This window comes from Panthera uncia, assembly GCF_023721935.1.
Source record: "Panthera uncia isolate 11264 chromosome E2 unlocalized genomic scaffold, Puncia_PCG_1.0 HiC_scaffold_20, whole genome shotgun sequence".
Lineage (NCBI taxonomy): Eukaryota > Metazoa > Chordata > Mammalia > Carnivora > Felidae > Panthera > Panthera uncia.
Genome location: NW_026057589.1, coordinates 14,135,148 through 14,151,333, shown reverse-complemented (window position 1 = coordinate 14,151,333; position 16,186 = coordinate 14,135,148). Strand labels below are relative to the sequence as shown.

Sequence of the window (16,186 nt, the reverse complement as noted above, 5' to 3'; positions counted from 1 at the left end):
GTCCAGCGTATGATAAATGCTTAATGGTTATTAGATTTGATGATGATGGTGATGAATCACAACCTCTTTATATTACCATATTCTGGAGGCCATCCATCACAGTGGCAACCATTGACTCTGATGTCATGTCCAACTCTCCTGAATCTGCAGACGCAGGGAAATATTTTTGTTAAAACACCTCTGATGTTCACAGGAAACTGAATGGTCTTAATTGCAGAATCTTGTCTTTTCATAGCCATCAGCTGGAGTGCGGTTCCTGAGCAGCCGCTGGATGTCACTGCCAATGGCTTTCCACAGGGAACAACACGGAAGGCAATCAGGTGCCTTCAGGCCAGGTACAGCATATTGGGGCAGAAGGAGATGGTGGCTGTGCAGTCGTGTGTTACCACTATCTAGTTCCAGAACGTTTTCATCTCCCCAAAAAGAAACCCCGCACCCACTGGCTGTCATTCCCCATGCCCTTCTCCAGCCCCATGAATCTCCTTTATGTCTGTGGATTTGTCTGTTCTGGACTTCCCACTACATGAAATCATACAGTATGTGACTTAATTTACTTAGCCTAAGTTTTCAAGGCTCATCCATGTCGTAACATGTTATCAGTCCTTCATTCCTACATTCCATTGTCTGGATCTGACCACTTTTTGTTTCTCCACGCTTCTGTTAATGGATATTTGGGTTATTTCACTTTGGGGCTGTGGGAATAATGCTGCTGCGAACATTTATAGAATCTTTTAGGTGGACGTATGTTTTCAATTCTCTTGGGTATACCTTGGAATGGAATTGCTGGGTCATATGATAACCTCGGGAGGTTTTTTTGTTTTTGCTTTTTTTGAGGAACTGCCAAACTGTTTTCCATAGTAGCTGCACTATTTTAAACTCCTACCAGCAATGTATGGGTTTCAATTATCCTATATCCTTTACGACACTCATTATTGTCTCTTTTTATTGTAGTCATTGTGGGTGTGAAGTGCTATATGATTGTAGTTTTGCTGTGCATTTCCCTAATAATTGTTTGAGCTTCTTTTGATGTTGAGCATCTTATCATATACTTATTAGCTCTTTGTATATCTTCTTTGGAAAAATACCTATTCTGATCCTTTGCCCATTTTTTAACTTGGTTTTATTTATCTTTTATTGTTGAGTTATAAGGTTTCTTGATATATTCCGGGTACTAGTCCTTTATCACAGATGTATTTGAACGTATTTTTTGTCAGTTCTGCGGGTTGTCTTTTCACTTTTTGAAGGTGTCCTTTAAAACATGGAAGTTTTAAATTTTGATGAAGTCTGTTTAATCTGTTTTTTCGTGGGTGGTTTGTGCTTTTAGCATCACAGGTAAGAAACCATTGCCTGATTCAATATCACAAAGATTTGCTTTGTTTTCTTATAGTTTTATAGTTTCAGCTCTTAGGTTGATGACTTTGATCCCTTTCGAGTTAATTTTTCTATAAGGTGTGAGGTAGGGGTCCAACCTCATTCTTTTGCATGGGGATATCCAGTTGTCCTGCCACCATTTTTTTTTTTTTTTTTTTTTGGAAAGACTGTTCTTTCCCCTGGAAAATCTTGAAAAGAACACTTTCTTGGGCTTTACCACTAGGGATTCTGGTTTCATAGGTCAAGCTTGGAAGCCAAGAATCATTTATGAAGCTCCACAGTGATTGGCCTGGCAGAAAGGCAACCATGAAAGCAGGACTTTTTGTCTTCATATTGGCTTCGACCGAAATGTACAACATGTAGTCTGCTAGACATGAGACTCCCTGTGTGTTTCAAGGGTCATGCATCTGCCGTACTGGTTTTTCTTCTTCTAAATGCTCAGCAGATCCTACTCTACTTTTCCCTCCCAGTGAGCCACTGGTAGTCTTCAGTAGCCTGTGGCTGGGACGGGCTGTAGGGAAATGGCCTCTCCACCAAAGGCATTTACATCTCAGATGGACTGAGCTGCCACTGAGTGACTGTTGTAGGCTTTCTACCTTTTACAGGTATAGTTAACCCTTGAACTATAACCCTGGGGGGGTTATGGGTTCTGACCCCCCTTACAGTTGAAAATCCATTTATACCTTTTGATTGGTCAAAACCTTAACTGCCAATAGCTTGCTGTTGATTAGAAGCCTTACTGATAACATGAACACTTGATTAGCATGTGTTTCATATGTTGTATGTAGTACATACTGTATTCTTACCATAAAGCAAACCAGAAAAATGTTATTACAAAAGTCATAAGGAAAAGACATGTATAATACTGTATTTATTGAAAAAAATCCTTGTGTCACTGGACCCCACACAGTTCAAACCCATGTTATTCAAGGGTCAACTGTAGTTCTTTTCACTCTTGAGTTGCTTTTCCATTTCTTTACTATGTCCTTAAAAAGAAATTTTATAATTAAAGTTCACAGGTGGATTTGTTTCTTCTTTTTAATATGCTTATTTGCCAGCCTCAACACAGACAAAAATAACTTATATAGTTTTAGACCTTAAAAAAGAAGGTTTTGTTCTCTGCAGCCACTCAGCAGGGTCCAGATGGCCCAGTCTGCAGACCCAGACCCTTTCCTGTTAGCCCAGGCTGTTGAATTGAGTGATATTAACAAACTTGTTAGGGGTGGAGGTTTTGGGACCAGTTTTTCCCCCGAGGACCTCCTAGTTTCAGGCCACTGTTTGCATCTCCCAAGGGACCAGCTCTCAGCCACAGACCAGGGTGTGTGAGCAGAGCAGGTCCTGCCTTCACCGGGACCATGTTTCCTGCAGAGTTCCAGCTCTGCTCTACGGCAGCGACAGGCCCACAGCAGCTCCCCCTGGCCCCACCCACCTGACGGTGGCTCCTGTTTGTGCTTCGCTAAGGTCTAAATGCTCTTCTTCACTAGGAGTCCACACCCTCTTTTACCTTGAACGTTCAGCTCAACCACCACTGCCTTCTGGTTGTTGTAGGTCCAGAACGTCCAGGTTCGCTGCCTCCTGGAACCTCTCTTCAAACTCCTGTAGTGCTATATTCTCTGGCTTATACCGATATGTCAGTGCTTTCTGTTGATGAGGAGTACCTCATGTTCCCAAGCTCGCTCTGGCTCCCGTTACCCACATGACTTTGAACGAGTCCAGTTGCATTCCGGGCTTCCGTGTGTCCATATCTGTAAGATGAGGATGTTGGAGTAGATGATCTGAGGTCCCTGATGCGGTGTAGGTGTCTCTCCATTTAGGAGGCAGACTCCTTGCAGGGAAGAAGTGTATGGGGGAAAGAGCAGGAGCTTTGCAGTCCAAGAGACTGATGTTTAATTCCTAGCTCCCTTCCTCTCCAGTGTGTGACACCTTGGCAAATTACTTTACTTCTCTGAGCCTCCGTTTCCCCAACAGCAAAGCAAGGGTAACTAAGAGTATGTGTCACCCAGGAACGTGGTGAGAAGTGAAAGCGAATGTGGTGCAGGCTCGCAGCAAACACCTTGTTAAGGTTGGTTTCCCCTTCAGTTGCCCAGTGAAGCTTCATGTTATGTGCAGAAGAGTCAGCGTTTCTTTTATTCTAAAGAGTTACAGCTGCTGGGGAGAGAGCAGGTTCTCTCACTGCTCATTCCCAAGCCCTGGCATCCTAGGACCACCTTCTTTACCACCACGGGGCATATGAAAGCAGACGGATGTTAGAGACATTTAATATGCTAACACAATACGAGAAGAAAATACTTAAGTCTTTGTGTTCTTTTCCAAACAACGCGATGATAACAGACACCAGGTAAAAGACCCTCATTTTCAAGAAGCTTCATTTTGCTCTTGTCCCTAAAGTGGCAAATCCTTATTCCACCCCAGAGCATCCTGGAGACATCATTTACGTGGCTTATTGGATTATAAAAGAAAAGCATGAGGGGTTAAAAACAACAACAATAACAACAACAACAACCCTAAGTGTGCCTAAATATGTTAAAAGATAGGGCTAGATTAAGAACACCTATGTAAACCTGTGTCATCTTTAAGAAATTGTTTACGTATATATAATTTTCCTAGCTCTCTGATGCCCCAACCAGCAATGTCAACCAACTTACCAGGGAGAGCCTAATATCTAAGAACATAATTGTTGCTGCTGAAAGGAACCAGGGCTCCTTGGAGAGAAGTAGCTAGCAGCCAGGAGGATTGTTATGTTCCACAAATGACATGAGTGGTTATTACTGAGTAGGTCTCATTGGCAGAGGAATTACGAGTATGGCCACTCTGTTCTGCTGTTGATTAGGTCTTGAGAAAGGCCTTTCTTCTCTGGAGGGAGTTCTTGTTCAGCAGAGGAGTGGTTCCCAGCATCCCCCGTCTGTATAGATATAATACCTTAACATCACTCACAAGGCCATTCGCTTAGGCCAGAAACATTCATAAGAGAAAGTGCTGTTTGTTCCTCCAGAGGAAAGAATGCTGGAAACATTTTCAGAGCTGGTCTCAAGAAGCTGTGAAAGCAATGCCCTTGTCTTTTTTTTTTTTTTAACATTTATTCATTTTTGAAAGGCAGAGAGAGACAGAACGCGAATGGGGGAGGGACAGAGAGAGAGGAAGACACAGAATCCGAAGCAGGCTCCAGGCTCTGAGCTGTCAGCACAGAGCCCGATGCGGGGCTCGAACTCACGGACCGCGAGATCATGAACTGAGCCGGAGTCGGCCGCTTAACCGACTGAGCCACTCAGGCACCTCGATGCCCTTGTCTTATTCTTGATTTTAAGGACATGAATTTGCTATAGGTTTTTAATGATACCCTTTATGAATGTAAATGCTGTCTTTCCTAGTCCTCGTTTGCTAAAAGATTTTAAATCATTCTGTGACTGTTGAATTCTCACAAGTGCTTCTCTGCACATTTTTTCCTCATAATGACATTACATTTCTTTTTAATCTGTTAATGAGATAAGTTTCATTAGTTTCTTGGCTTTGGGTTTTCTTTTTACCTTTAAAGGAACCTTACATTCCTAAGCGCCGGCAGCCACTCGGGCCCAGTTCAAGCCCAGGGAGAGTGTGAGGGCTCAGGACCCCCGCTAAGCGATGATTGCTGCAGTGTAGCCTCAGTGCCCGCCAGGTGAGGGAACTCTCTGGCAGAACATACACTTCCCTACTTCACATATACCTACTGTGGCCACAGGGTCCGAGCTGATGGACAGCTCACATGGACAGTCTGTGAGGACGGGGAAGGGTACGGTGTGTGAAGATGAGACAGCACCTTCTTGGCACACACGTCTGCCTCTGCATCAGCTCGTGAACCACGTATAGTGAGGAAAGAAGGAGGCGCACACGGTCCAGATCCCGGCAGCCTGGATGGGCAGAGCCAGGAGAGCCCAGTTGGGCTGGTGAGGAATCCGCACTCACTTCCTTCACTGTCCCGAGCTGTGGCCTGCACGAAGCTTCATGTTAGAAGCAAAGGAAGGCCCACAGTGCCCGCAGGGGAGTCTGGAGGCTCTGCCTCCGGTGCTTGTCCGAGTGGACTTTGTAACCGTGGTTCACGTGGGGAGCACCACTCAAGCTTGAAACCCAGCTTCAGTGTCGTGAGCGGTATCACCCACAGGGCCGGCGCCCTTAGGAAGAAGTAGCCCAGCATGGCTGGCAGGGGTCCTGGGGGGAATTTAGTAATCCCACCTCTGTTGTCACCCCATTTGAGACTGTCACCTTCATGATTTCACGGCTGATGACATTTCTTAAGAGGAGATTCACTTTGTTAACCTCACCCCAATCAGGTCTACGTTTTCTTCATGTGAAGAACAGGTGGGGGGGGGGGGCGTTCCTGCACGTTCAAATTTAAGAAAGATACCAGGGGAAGCCCGGTGTCCCTGACAGGGGCCTGGTGTATATCAAACACTCATTAAAAATCTTCTTTGTCTTATCTTTCCAAACAGATCCCAAATCAGCAAAGTGGAACTCTTTAGATCATTTCAGAAACTGCTAAGCAGTATTTCAGAGGACAAGTGGCCAGACTCCCTCAGGTGACTCTGTTGACCCATTTTTTTTTTTTCATATTTAGGACGACTTGTGGTTTAATTCTGGTTTACAAATGGCAGGAAGCTTTGGCAGGAGTGGTGCTCAATGGGCCAGTGGGCACTTAGTTATCACCCGCATGTGCCTCTGTCCCCCGGGCTCCGATTGCAGGTGCAGATCTGAGGTGTACAGGAGGGGTGGTTTAGTGGTGCAGGGTTACAGAAGACTGGGGGGGAATTGGGGCTTGGTCTGCTCCAGGCCCCCCCTTCGCCCCCCTCCAGGTGGAAGGCAGGGCAGACATATGGGGCTGGCCCTATTGCTTAGAGGGCAATAGAGTCTATTAGGAACATCACTGTTCTCTTCCTCTGCTGCAGCTTTACAATTGAAATTGCTCCCAAAGAGGAATGTAGAGAACTATAAAACCGCTCCAGGGGCCGGTGGGTGGGTAGTCCAGTCCAGACACTTAGCTACTCAAGGTCAGTGCCCTCACTTCATACGCCAGATGCAAGCTCCAGGGCCCCCAAGCCCCTCACGCTTGGGACCACTGACTGCAAACTCAGGGGCTCCTGCTACCCCCTTAAGTTCACTAATTCACTGGAACAACTCAAATTCAGGAGTGCACTATACCTACAATTACTTTTTATTCTAAAGAATATAGATCAGGACCAGCTAAAAGAAGGGACACACAGGGCACAGTCTGAGAGGGTACCAAACACAATTCGTCTGTGTCTCAGGATGTGTCACCCTTCCAGCACATCACTGTGTGTCACCAACCAGAAGGGGACCCAAGTTTCAGCGTCCAGTGTCTTCCCTGTGCTCGTGTTACATACACCTGAATGACTCATTGACCACATGATGTGACTGAACTCATTCTCCATCTTCCCCTCCCATCAGGAGGTCAGACCAACTCCACTCTGTGGTTAGTCTCTCTGGCAGGGCCAGCCCCATCCAGATGTCTCTAGGGCCCACCAGGAGTCACCTCGTTAAGTATAAACTCAGGTGTGATCAGAGGGGTCCACCATGAATAACAAAGACATTTCTTTTTTTTTTTTTTAATGTTTATTTCTGAGACAGAGAGAGACAGAGCATGAGTGGGGGAGGGGCAGAGAGAGAGGGAGACACAGAATCCGAAGCAGGCTCCAGGCTCTGAGCTGTCAGCACAGACCCCGACGCGGGGCTCGAACTCACAAACCGTGAGATCATGACCTTAGCCGAAGTCAGTCGCTCAACCAAGTGAGCCACCCAGGCGCCCCAACAAAGACATTTCTACCCCTTGGGAAATCCTGGCGGTTTGAAGGTTCCCTCCCAGGAACCGGCAACAAGACCGGCCAAATTCTTTATTGTACAGCAGAGGGGAAGCCAAGGTGTTGCTAGAAAAGGCTATTTGAAGAGGCTGAACACTTGTTATCACCGTCATGCGTACTGCTGTTGGTAGTGATGCCCTCCAGTCAGTTTGGTCAGGAGTCACTCTGCTTGTTTTTTTGTCTGGAAAAATGAATCAAACTGACCAGGAGGTTTCCATACATTTTATGTGTCGGTGAAAACAAATCTGGACTGAGGTCAGGAGAGACTTTACTCAAAAGGATCATTGCAGTAAGAGAGGGGCTGTTAACAGCAGCAGCAGGACTGATGCCATAGCAAAGACACTCCAGTCCTAAGGTCTATAAGCCTCCAGGGCAGGCGGGAAGGAGTAGCCCTTTGTGGGGAGCAGTGAACAAGGCCGGAAAGAACGGGGCAGGGGGCATGGAATGCGCAGTTGGTGTGATGGGACGAGTAGACAGGAAACATCTTTTCTTGAGATCAGTCAATTGTCAGGAGGAGCCATTAAGAATAGGTCCCTGCATATTGTGATGCTGGCTCAGGCTGAGGGTGGGTCATAGTTCAGGGTTGGGAGAAGGACAGAAGCATAACTAATGTTGGTCAAGGAAGCAAGAATTTTGTCGAGATTGGCGTGTGGATGGAAACAGTTCAGCTAGTCATTATGAGACAGAGAATGGGAGTTTGAGGGTCCGTCATAGGTAAGCCAAGGGGGGGCATCCATGAGTCCTATCTGGGTCTTACAGGGAACGGGACTGTGCAGTAAGCCATTTCCCAGAACTCTTTAAACCAAAAAGTAGATAGTTATTCTTGTTATCTGATACCAGGAGGACCAGACAAGACTAGCATTGTTTATTCTCACCTGGGTTTTTTTTAATGATTATTTATTTTAAGAGAGTTCACACGCAAGCGTGGCAGGGGAGGGAGGGCAGAGAGAGAGAATCCCAAGTAGCGTTCACGTGGTCAGTGCGGTCAGCGTACAGAGCCCAACATGGGGCTCGATCTCACAAACCATGGGATCAGGACCTGAGGCAAAAGAGTCGGACGCTTAACTAAGCCACCCAGGTGCCCCCTTTTCTCCCCTGTTTCAATCCGTGTTGCTTTCTAGTGAATTTCCTACATTGGAGAGAGAGTAGCTGTTGGAAAGCATACCAAAATCCTCCCATTCCTAGATCTGTTCCTAGTCTCTGCTTAGACATCTGTCCAGCTGATTGCTCAGTTGGCCACCATGTTGAGCTGATCAGTGAGAACCTGTGTGCTTGGCGGTGTGTGTGCATTAGGGCGCAGAAGCTAGAGACCTACCACGAGTACAAGGAGGCTGCGTCTACTTACCAGGAAGCCTGGAGTGCGCTCCGAAAGCAGGCCTTTGGATCCTGGATCAGAAACCCACCGGATTATCACCAGTTTAAATAAGAAGGGCAAACTGCAAAGAGCTTATTAGTAGCAGAGTGTTTTTCAGCTGCTCACACTGGACGGCTTCTTCCTTTGTGCTGGACAAGCCTTAGCTTTTCTTGTGGCTGAGTCAGGAAAAAAAAAGTCTGCCATCTACCAGAGTGACATATCTCTTCTGGGTAATATGGACAGAATCCTGAAACATGGAACTATCCATACTTGACTGAAGTATCTCTCTCTGCTAAAACATCACCTCGCTGATGCCCTTGGCATCTGTCCTAACGTGTGTTATTGCTTCTCTAAAACATGGAGTAAGAACTTGGAATGTGACACTTGAAAGGTACTCTGCAGCAGCTCCGTTCTGTGTGTTCCCACGTTGATCTGGCAAGTATTTCTTGGGCTGAGATGGTGTCCGGACCTCTGCAAGTTTTAGAGCTTCCCTTGGCATAGTGGACATGTGCCGTTTCTTCCCTCGGAAGGTCATCCTTTCCTGCTCTATCCGTGGGACGTGGCTGAAGCAAACCTCACTCCCCAGCTCTCAGATTGTGAGGCAGCGCCATACAATCCTGGAACTACTGCCAGGGCGAGCAGGAAAGATGCTGTCTCCTCTCGGATCAGAAGCTCCAAGGACCACAGACTCGTGGGACTGTCTGTGGCTGCCTTTGCCTCCACACAGAGGCAGCCAGCTTGAGAATGAAGGCAAGAAAACAGGAAACAGCCAAAAGCATCGGCTCCCGTGACCTTGTTTGGATGCCTGAAGCCAGTGCCCAGCCTGGACTTCAAGTATGTGAGATAAATTCTTACGGCTGTTTGGGTTAAGCCTATCTGAGTAGGTTGTCTGTGGCTTTCAAATGAAAGAGTTCTGTCTAAAAGGCCAAAAGTCCGTATAGCAAATCAGCAGCAGACCTAGCTACCCATCCTCTTTTAACCACTATCTAATATTTAACTCTCAACCTCTCTGCTCCTTAAATTATTGATGGAAAGGGAAGTTCTCCGTGTCAGGATTATCCAAAGCTCTTCTCAAAGTCCTTTAGTATCTTGGTATAGCTTTTTTTTCTTTTAAGATTTTATTCGTAAGTAGTCTCTACACCCAGTATGGGGCTTGAACTCATGACCCCCAGATCAAGAGTCACACACTCCACCGACTGAGCCAGCCAGGCGCCCTGTCATTCTTGTATGGCTTTAAATGTTTTTTAATAACAGCTTTATTGGGATATAATTTACATTCCATAAAATTTACCCATTGAGAGTATACAATTTAGTGGCTTTTAGTATATCCACAGAGTTGTACAACCATCACCATAATTGTAGAACATTTTTGTTCTCTGTCAGAGGAGGGGGACCCTCATCGACCCAGTATGGTTCCCATTAGCCAGGCACTCCCCATTTTCAGTCAGCCCCACCCTCACCCCAGTCCTAGGGCTTCTTAGGTGATTCTGCGTACTTCTGTTGCACCACATCAAGAGGAACAGGACATCTGGTTGTCCTACTTTCAGTGAGTTCGCAGTGGGCTCAGTGGGCTCATCTTATCTATCCCGGTAGGAAGTTCCTAGTCACCCTTTCAGCTCATGGTTTTAGCAGCAGTGCAAGGGATCCCCGAGACCACCCTCAGGTTTGATGGTTCACTGGACACTCATGGAATGCAGCAAAACTGTTGTAGTTATTATTTATTTCAGCGAAAGGATACAGATTTTTTTAATCTTTTTTTTTAAATATTTTTTGGGGGGGAGAGGGCAAGTGGGGGAGGGGCAGACAGAAGGGGACAGAGGATCTGAAGGAGGCTCCGTGTTGACAGGCTGACAGCACCAAGCCCACGTGGGGCTTGAACTCATGGACCACAAGATCATGGCCTTAGCTGAAGTCAGATTCTCAACGGACTGAGACACCCAAGTGCCCTGAACGTTTTTGAGAGAGAGCAGAGCGTGTGGCGCACGCAAGCGGGGGAGGGGCAGAGAGAGAGGGAGACAGAGAATCCGGAACAGGCTCTGTTCCGACAGCCTCAAACTGTGGGCTCAAACTCACAAACTGCAAGATCATGACCTGAGCCACCCAGGTGCCCCTGAAAGGACACAAATTAACGTTGGCAGAGAGAAAAGGCACACGGGCACAGTCCAGGTGCAAGACTCTATCCTCCCTGTATCAACCATGTGCTTCTGATGCTTTGACATCCAGGGCCTTGCTCACCCTGGAGAGACTGCCCACGGAGGCTAGCCAACTCCCAGAGATAGTAAAAGATTGAAACTGAGCCCTCCAGGGGCACCTTGGTGGCACAGTTGGTTAAGCGTTTGGCTTCAGCTTCAGCTCAGGTCATGATCTGACGACTTGTCTGTTCAAGCCCCACATCAGGCTCTGTGCTGACAGCTCAGAGCCTGGAGCCTGCTTCGGATTCTGTCTCCATCTTTCTCTCTGCCCCTCCCCTGCTTGCACACTGCCTCTCTCTGTGTCTCAAATATAAATAAACATTAAAAAAAGAAAAGAAAAGAAAGTAAGCCCTCCAGAGTTCATACCCAGCCACGTGCTTTATGGGGCTCTCCCACTCTGGGCCACACTCCACCTGCCCTGATCGCCTCAGGTCCAGGTACCAGAAAACCAGGGACAGCCCTTGTGCCTCAGAGACCACTGAAATGAGTCCAACTAGCCAGTCCCAAGTCTGCTTACCCTGCCCCGTCCTTTCCTCCCCTTTACAATAACGGCTGTTGTGCGCACGTCCTCGCTCCTTCTGCCTCCTGACCCACCCTGGTGCTTCTCCGTGTGACTCCTTGTGGCCTGGCACGTCCTCTCCTCCTGCATTTAAAAACTGTCTCCCGTGGAGTTGCACACACAGCACTGAATTCCCCCAGAAATGATGTGTGACAGTATGGGCCAAGCGTTGCCAGCCTTGGATGCTGCTAACATGCTGCAGTGCACAGGACAAACCCCGTAACAAAGGAGGATTTGGCCCACAGTATCAGTAGTGCTGAGGCTGAGAAACCCTGATCTAGAGATTGTGTTTTCAGGTTTCATGAAACACCTCCTTTTGTGGTTACTGCTCCAAATCTGTACACAGTTAACTTTGTTTCACTTTTCTTTTCTTTCTTTCTTTTTTTTGGGGGGGAGGGGGACAGGGGTGGGGAGGTGGCTTTTTAAAAAACTATGTAAGGGGCACCTGGGTGGCTCAGTGGGTTAAGCGTCTGACTTCGGCTCAGGTCGCGATCTCATGGTCAGCACGGAGCCCAATTCAGATCCTCTGTCCCCCTCTCCCTGCCCCTCCCCTGCTTGCTCTCTCACTCTCTCAAAAATAAACATTTGTAAAAAACAGAAAACCGTTTCTGTATTTTAAACTATCGAAACAGCAGAAAGTCCTCAGAAGTGGCATTGTACAGGAAGAGGGACTCCCCCAACAGATTTTAGGCAGCTGCGCTTGTAATTCCAGAGGGTGGTCTAACAAAACGTCTTCTGAAATTTGGCTCTTGAGGGAAGTTTACGCTCCAGCATCATTCCTTTGTTCTTGTTCACAAGTGGATTCTGATGTGTCTATGTTTGCATAATTTTTAACTATTTTTCTTCAGACTTTTAAAAATGTGGCTCGATTTAAATAAGTGTGTGTGTATATTCCATGTAGTCATTTCTGCCTTAAAGCACGGGGTGAAATGCCTTGTTTTATGGAGTTTGCTAATGCCAAGCATTAGCTCACCGTCTGGGGAAATGAAGCCGCTACGGAGAAAATGACCCACGCTGGCTGCCAGCTCGGCCTGGAAGAGAAGCAGGCCCGTCTGATCTGGCCGTGTCTGTGGCTGGTGGAAAGCCGCCTCCACCTGGACCTTGGCAATACTTGTTGGCTTTAAGACAGTGTTCTGAGCAAGCCTTAGCCAGAGTTTTCCAGTTTCTAAAACCCGGTTCCCTTGCTAGCTAGTTAAGTGGTTTAGGACAACGCTGAGTTTTCAACTACCACCGTCCTCTTGTGATGCCCGTGGGGAAGCCAGATGAGCTGGTGAGAGGAGGCCCAGTGAGGCAGGAAGGTCACCAAAACCAGGAGGTGGCTTCTAAGTAGGAAGATGTGCCTGTGTGCTCCCTTTAAAGGGCTCAAGCAGGTCTTCCCAAAGACAGCTGTCCTGAAGGAGAAGCGGGATACAGAAAGAGCCAGGAAAGCAGAGAGTGTGAAGAAAACTTTATTTTCCAAAGTTCTTTTTGGACCGCATACTGAGGAATCGTAGTTGGCCTTCACATCTCGCAAACGTGAATCCCTTCAAACCTAAATGTGTCTGTACTGGGGTTAAGACTGACTTCCTGGAAGGCGTGGATCCAAAACAAATCTCAAGTAGCACCTGTGGTCCAAATGTGCAGACACACTAAAATGTGTGTCTGACACACTAAAAGTAATCAAGGGGGATAGAAATCAAAGAGTGGTTGTTGCCTGGTGGAGGAAGATGGGGGATGGGAGTTGAGGGAAAAAGGGCCTAAGGGGACTTTCTGGGATTTGGGGAATAATCTGTTTGGATTGAAGTGTTGATGACATGGGTGTCAATATTTGTCAGGATGTATTAAACTCTCCACTTAAACCCTCTGCGCATTTTATTGTGTGTAATTATACGTCAACTTAAAAATGTAAAAAAAAAAAAAAAAACCCAAACCAAAAACCTAGTCCTGTTATTTGCTATGGTAGAATAAACTTTGATCTGGATATTTAAGTAATTATGTTCTTTTTTTTAATCATCTTTTTTTAGAAGTTTATTTTGAGAGAGAGCGCACGCGCACACGAGACGGGGAGGGGCAGGGGCAGAGTAAAAGGGAGAGAGAGAATCTCAAGCAGGCTCTGCACTGTCCGCGCAGAGCCTGACGTGGGGCTCGTACTCACCAACCGTGCGATCATGACCAGAGCTGAAATCAAGAGTCACTTAACCAAGTAATCATGTTCTAGTACCAACTCTACCATTACTTCTATGTGGGTGTGGGGAAAATATTTAATCTCTGACTTCTAACCTGTCACCGGTTGTACCAAATGGGGTCCCAGCAATTAGGATGCTTAGTTTTTTCAAGTGTGAGGTAGGACTTCTCATAGAAATTCTTAACGTGGTAAATAACGCAACGAGAAATTTTCTCCAGGAAACTGAGCCCATGGGCGCTTTGAGATACGAATGGCCTCAGGCATGTTAGTAACTAGAGAGGGATGGAAATAACTCTGTGTCTTCACCTAATAACTCGGGTTCTGAATTTGGGTGTGGGTTTTTTGTCTCGTCTACTAACGAGCCAGCAGGGGTAGGAACCAGCTTTTAGAACTAAGCGCGTTCAGCATTGCTTTCCAGTCTCCAAATTCAGCAAAGTGTCTTAATAGGAAAAAGGCAAAGACAGAGTCACTCCAAGTGGGGACCCAGGCTGCCAAATGTTGGTCTCAAGCACATGTTCCCTGAACTTGGGCTTGGCTCCAAAAGGAGAAGAGCTCACAATGGAAACAGTGATGGCTGTTTGCTCAGGCAGCCAAGAGAATGAAAAGCGCATTGAAACCCAGCAGTGTCTCCATGGGGAGAGGTACGGTGGGCCCCTGGGTGGTGAAACCAACCTGACAACAGAGCAGGAGAACAGGGCCCATTCCCAGCATCCCCCGTCAGTTCAACAACAAGACCTTTCTGTGCAACCTCAGGAGATCTCTGAGAAATTATACCGTGGGCAACCCAAGCTTCGCTCGGCAATGGTGCTCACGCAATCCAGTTCACCCGTGGCTTGGTTGAATTCGATTCTGTTATTTGAGAGAAAAGAGCTCTTCTCGATGTACATTCCCTCATCCCTGCCAAGATTTCACCAGATTCCTTTTTTATTACTATTCCTTATGGACCGTTTTGACCTCCAGTGAGTCCCTTTTCGGCTGGGGTTTTTGTGTGTGTGTGTGTGTAATTTTTTTTATTTCCTTAAGCAATCTTTAAGACCAACATGGAGCTCGAACTCATAACCCCGAGATCAAGCGTCGCCTGCTCCAACTGAGGCAGCCAGGCGCCCCCTCAGCCGATGTTTCCACGCTATACTTTTTGTTCTTGGTTTATCCAGTACCACGGTGAACCCCCCTCTGTCCTTGGCCCATCATAACTGCCAGGCTGAGAAACCAGCTGGCAGTGGGAGAAACAAGGCTTCGGGGCGATAGAGTGGCCAGATCCAGACCACAGCGTTCACTCGCCTGTGTGGACACGGGCAGACCAGGCCGTGCAGCCCATCTCTTTGCCTCCTTCACGAAAGATGAGGGCCGACATGGGTCAGTCTTTTGCTTCCATACGGTTTGGAGGAATTCTGTTCTAAAATGGATGGTGGGGCACCTGAGTGGTCCAGTTGGTTAAGCATCAGACTCTTGGCTTTTGCTCAGGTCATGATCTCACGGTTCATCAGTTTGAGCCCCGTGTCGGGCTCTCCGCTGACAGTGTGAAGCCTGCCTGGGATTCTCTTTCCCTCTCCCTCTCTCTGCCGCTCTGCTGTTTGCTCGCTCGCTCTGGGAAGGAAGGAAGGAAGGAAGGAAGGAAGGAAGGAAGGAAGGAAGGAAGGGAGGGAGGGAGGGAGGAAGGAAGGAAGGTGCATAAACTATGGTGCAATGGTTGCAAACCCAAATATTTCCAGGAGTAGGAAACTTTGTAAAGAAAGTAGGTGCAGTGAGCTGAGAAGTGTATTCCTTGTCCAGTGAGGTGCCATTATTTTGTTCCAGCTGATTGTTGGCAGATGTTCAGAATCTGGATGTTTACTTTTATGTCTAGGGGCCACAGAGAGACACAGGCCTTCGATGCGTATCCTCTGACCTAGCAGGGCAAGGATGGGTTGTGGCCATAGACATGACTTGGAAGTGCGGCTCCAGGATGTACTGGTTGTGTGATCTCGAATCGGTCAGAACATTCTCAGAGTGTCAGCGTCGAACTCTTTGAAGCGAGGGCAACGCTGCCCCAGCAACAGGGTCTCAGGGATAAGATCAGATCACGTAGAACACAGCCATGAGGAGGGCCGCCTAGCCGGCACACAGGAAACGCCATCCTTGGTATTTTAGCTCACAAGTGACTCTAGAGTTGGCGAATCCTGATTTCCAGAGCTTTTGCTAATAAACCTAAGAGACTGTCCTTAGGAGGAGCCTACTGGACACGTGTTTGTGGAGCCTCTCGCTGCACACCAGGCACGCGCGTTTGCCAGCACAGACCATCTCCGCTCCACATCTGGAAGCAGAGGCCTCTCTCCAGCTGCCAACGGGGTGAGGAAGCGAAGCTGTTGATCACAGAGGTATCTATAGATCCTCCCACTAACTGTGGCTTTGCCTCCCTGATGTCAACCGCCAGGATTGGGGTTTTCCTCCCTAAGGAAATCAAGATGAAAAGGGGAGCCAATTGCACTTTTTAAAGCGTTCCGACATTTGGTCTAATGAAGAGCAAGCAAGCCTTCTGAGAATAAGAAAATTGACATTGCCTCCTTCCAAATTCTCCTTGGAGATCCTTGGGCCACCATTGGGACTGGTGCCTGGGTGCCCAAAGCTGCCCCGTGCCCTCCCTGTGGCCACCGTGTGTTTCAGCCACTGCTGCAAAATTAAGACGCGTCAGTGCTTGTTACATAGGCTCTCGGCCCCAGG

At 47.4% G+C, this 16,186-nt stretch overlaps 1 protein-coding gene across 6 annotated transcripts in view; it reads left to right on the top strand.

The window, feature by feature from the left end:
- Positions 1–16,186, top strand: part of ADAT1 (adenosine deaminase tRNA specific 1) — a 44,575-nt gene that overhangs the window by 13,179 nt on the left and 15,210 nt on the right. The window contains exons 8-10 of one of the 6 annotated variants that reach the window (XM_049622493.1): positions 236–335; positions 5,835–5,921; positions 8,511–14,905. In XM_049622493.1, the coding sequence (XP_049478450.1) occupies positions 236–335; positions 5,835–5,921; positions 8,511–8,643 (320 nt within the window). In that variant the 3' untranslated portion in view covers positions 8,644–14,905. Of the gene's footprint in view, positions 1–235; positions 336–5,834; positions 5,922–6,564; positions 6,770–8,510; positions 14,906–16,186 lie in introns of those variants that run through there. The other 5 variants (XM_049622494.1, XM_049622495.1, XM_049622497.1 and 2 more) reach the window with 5 other exon arrangements.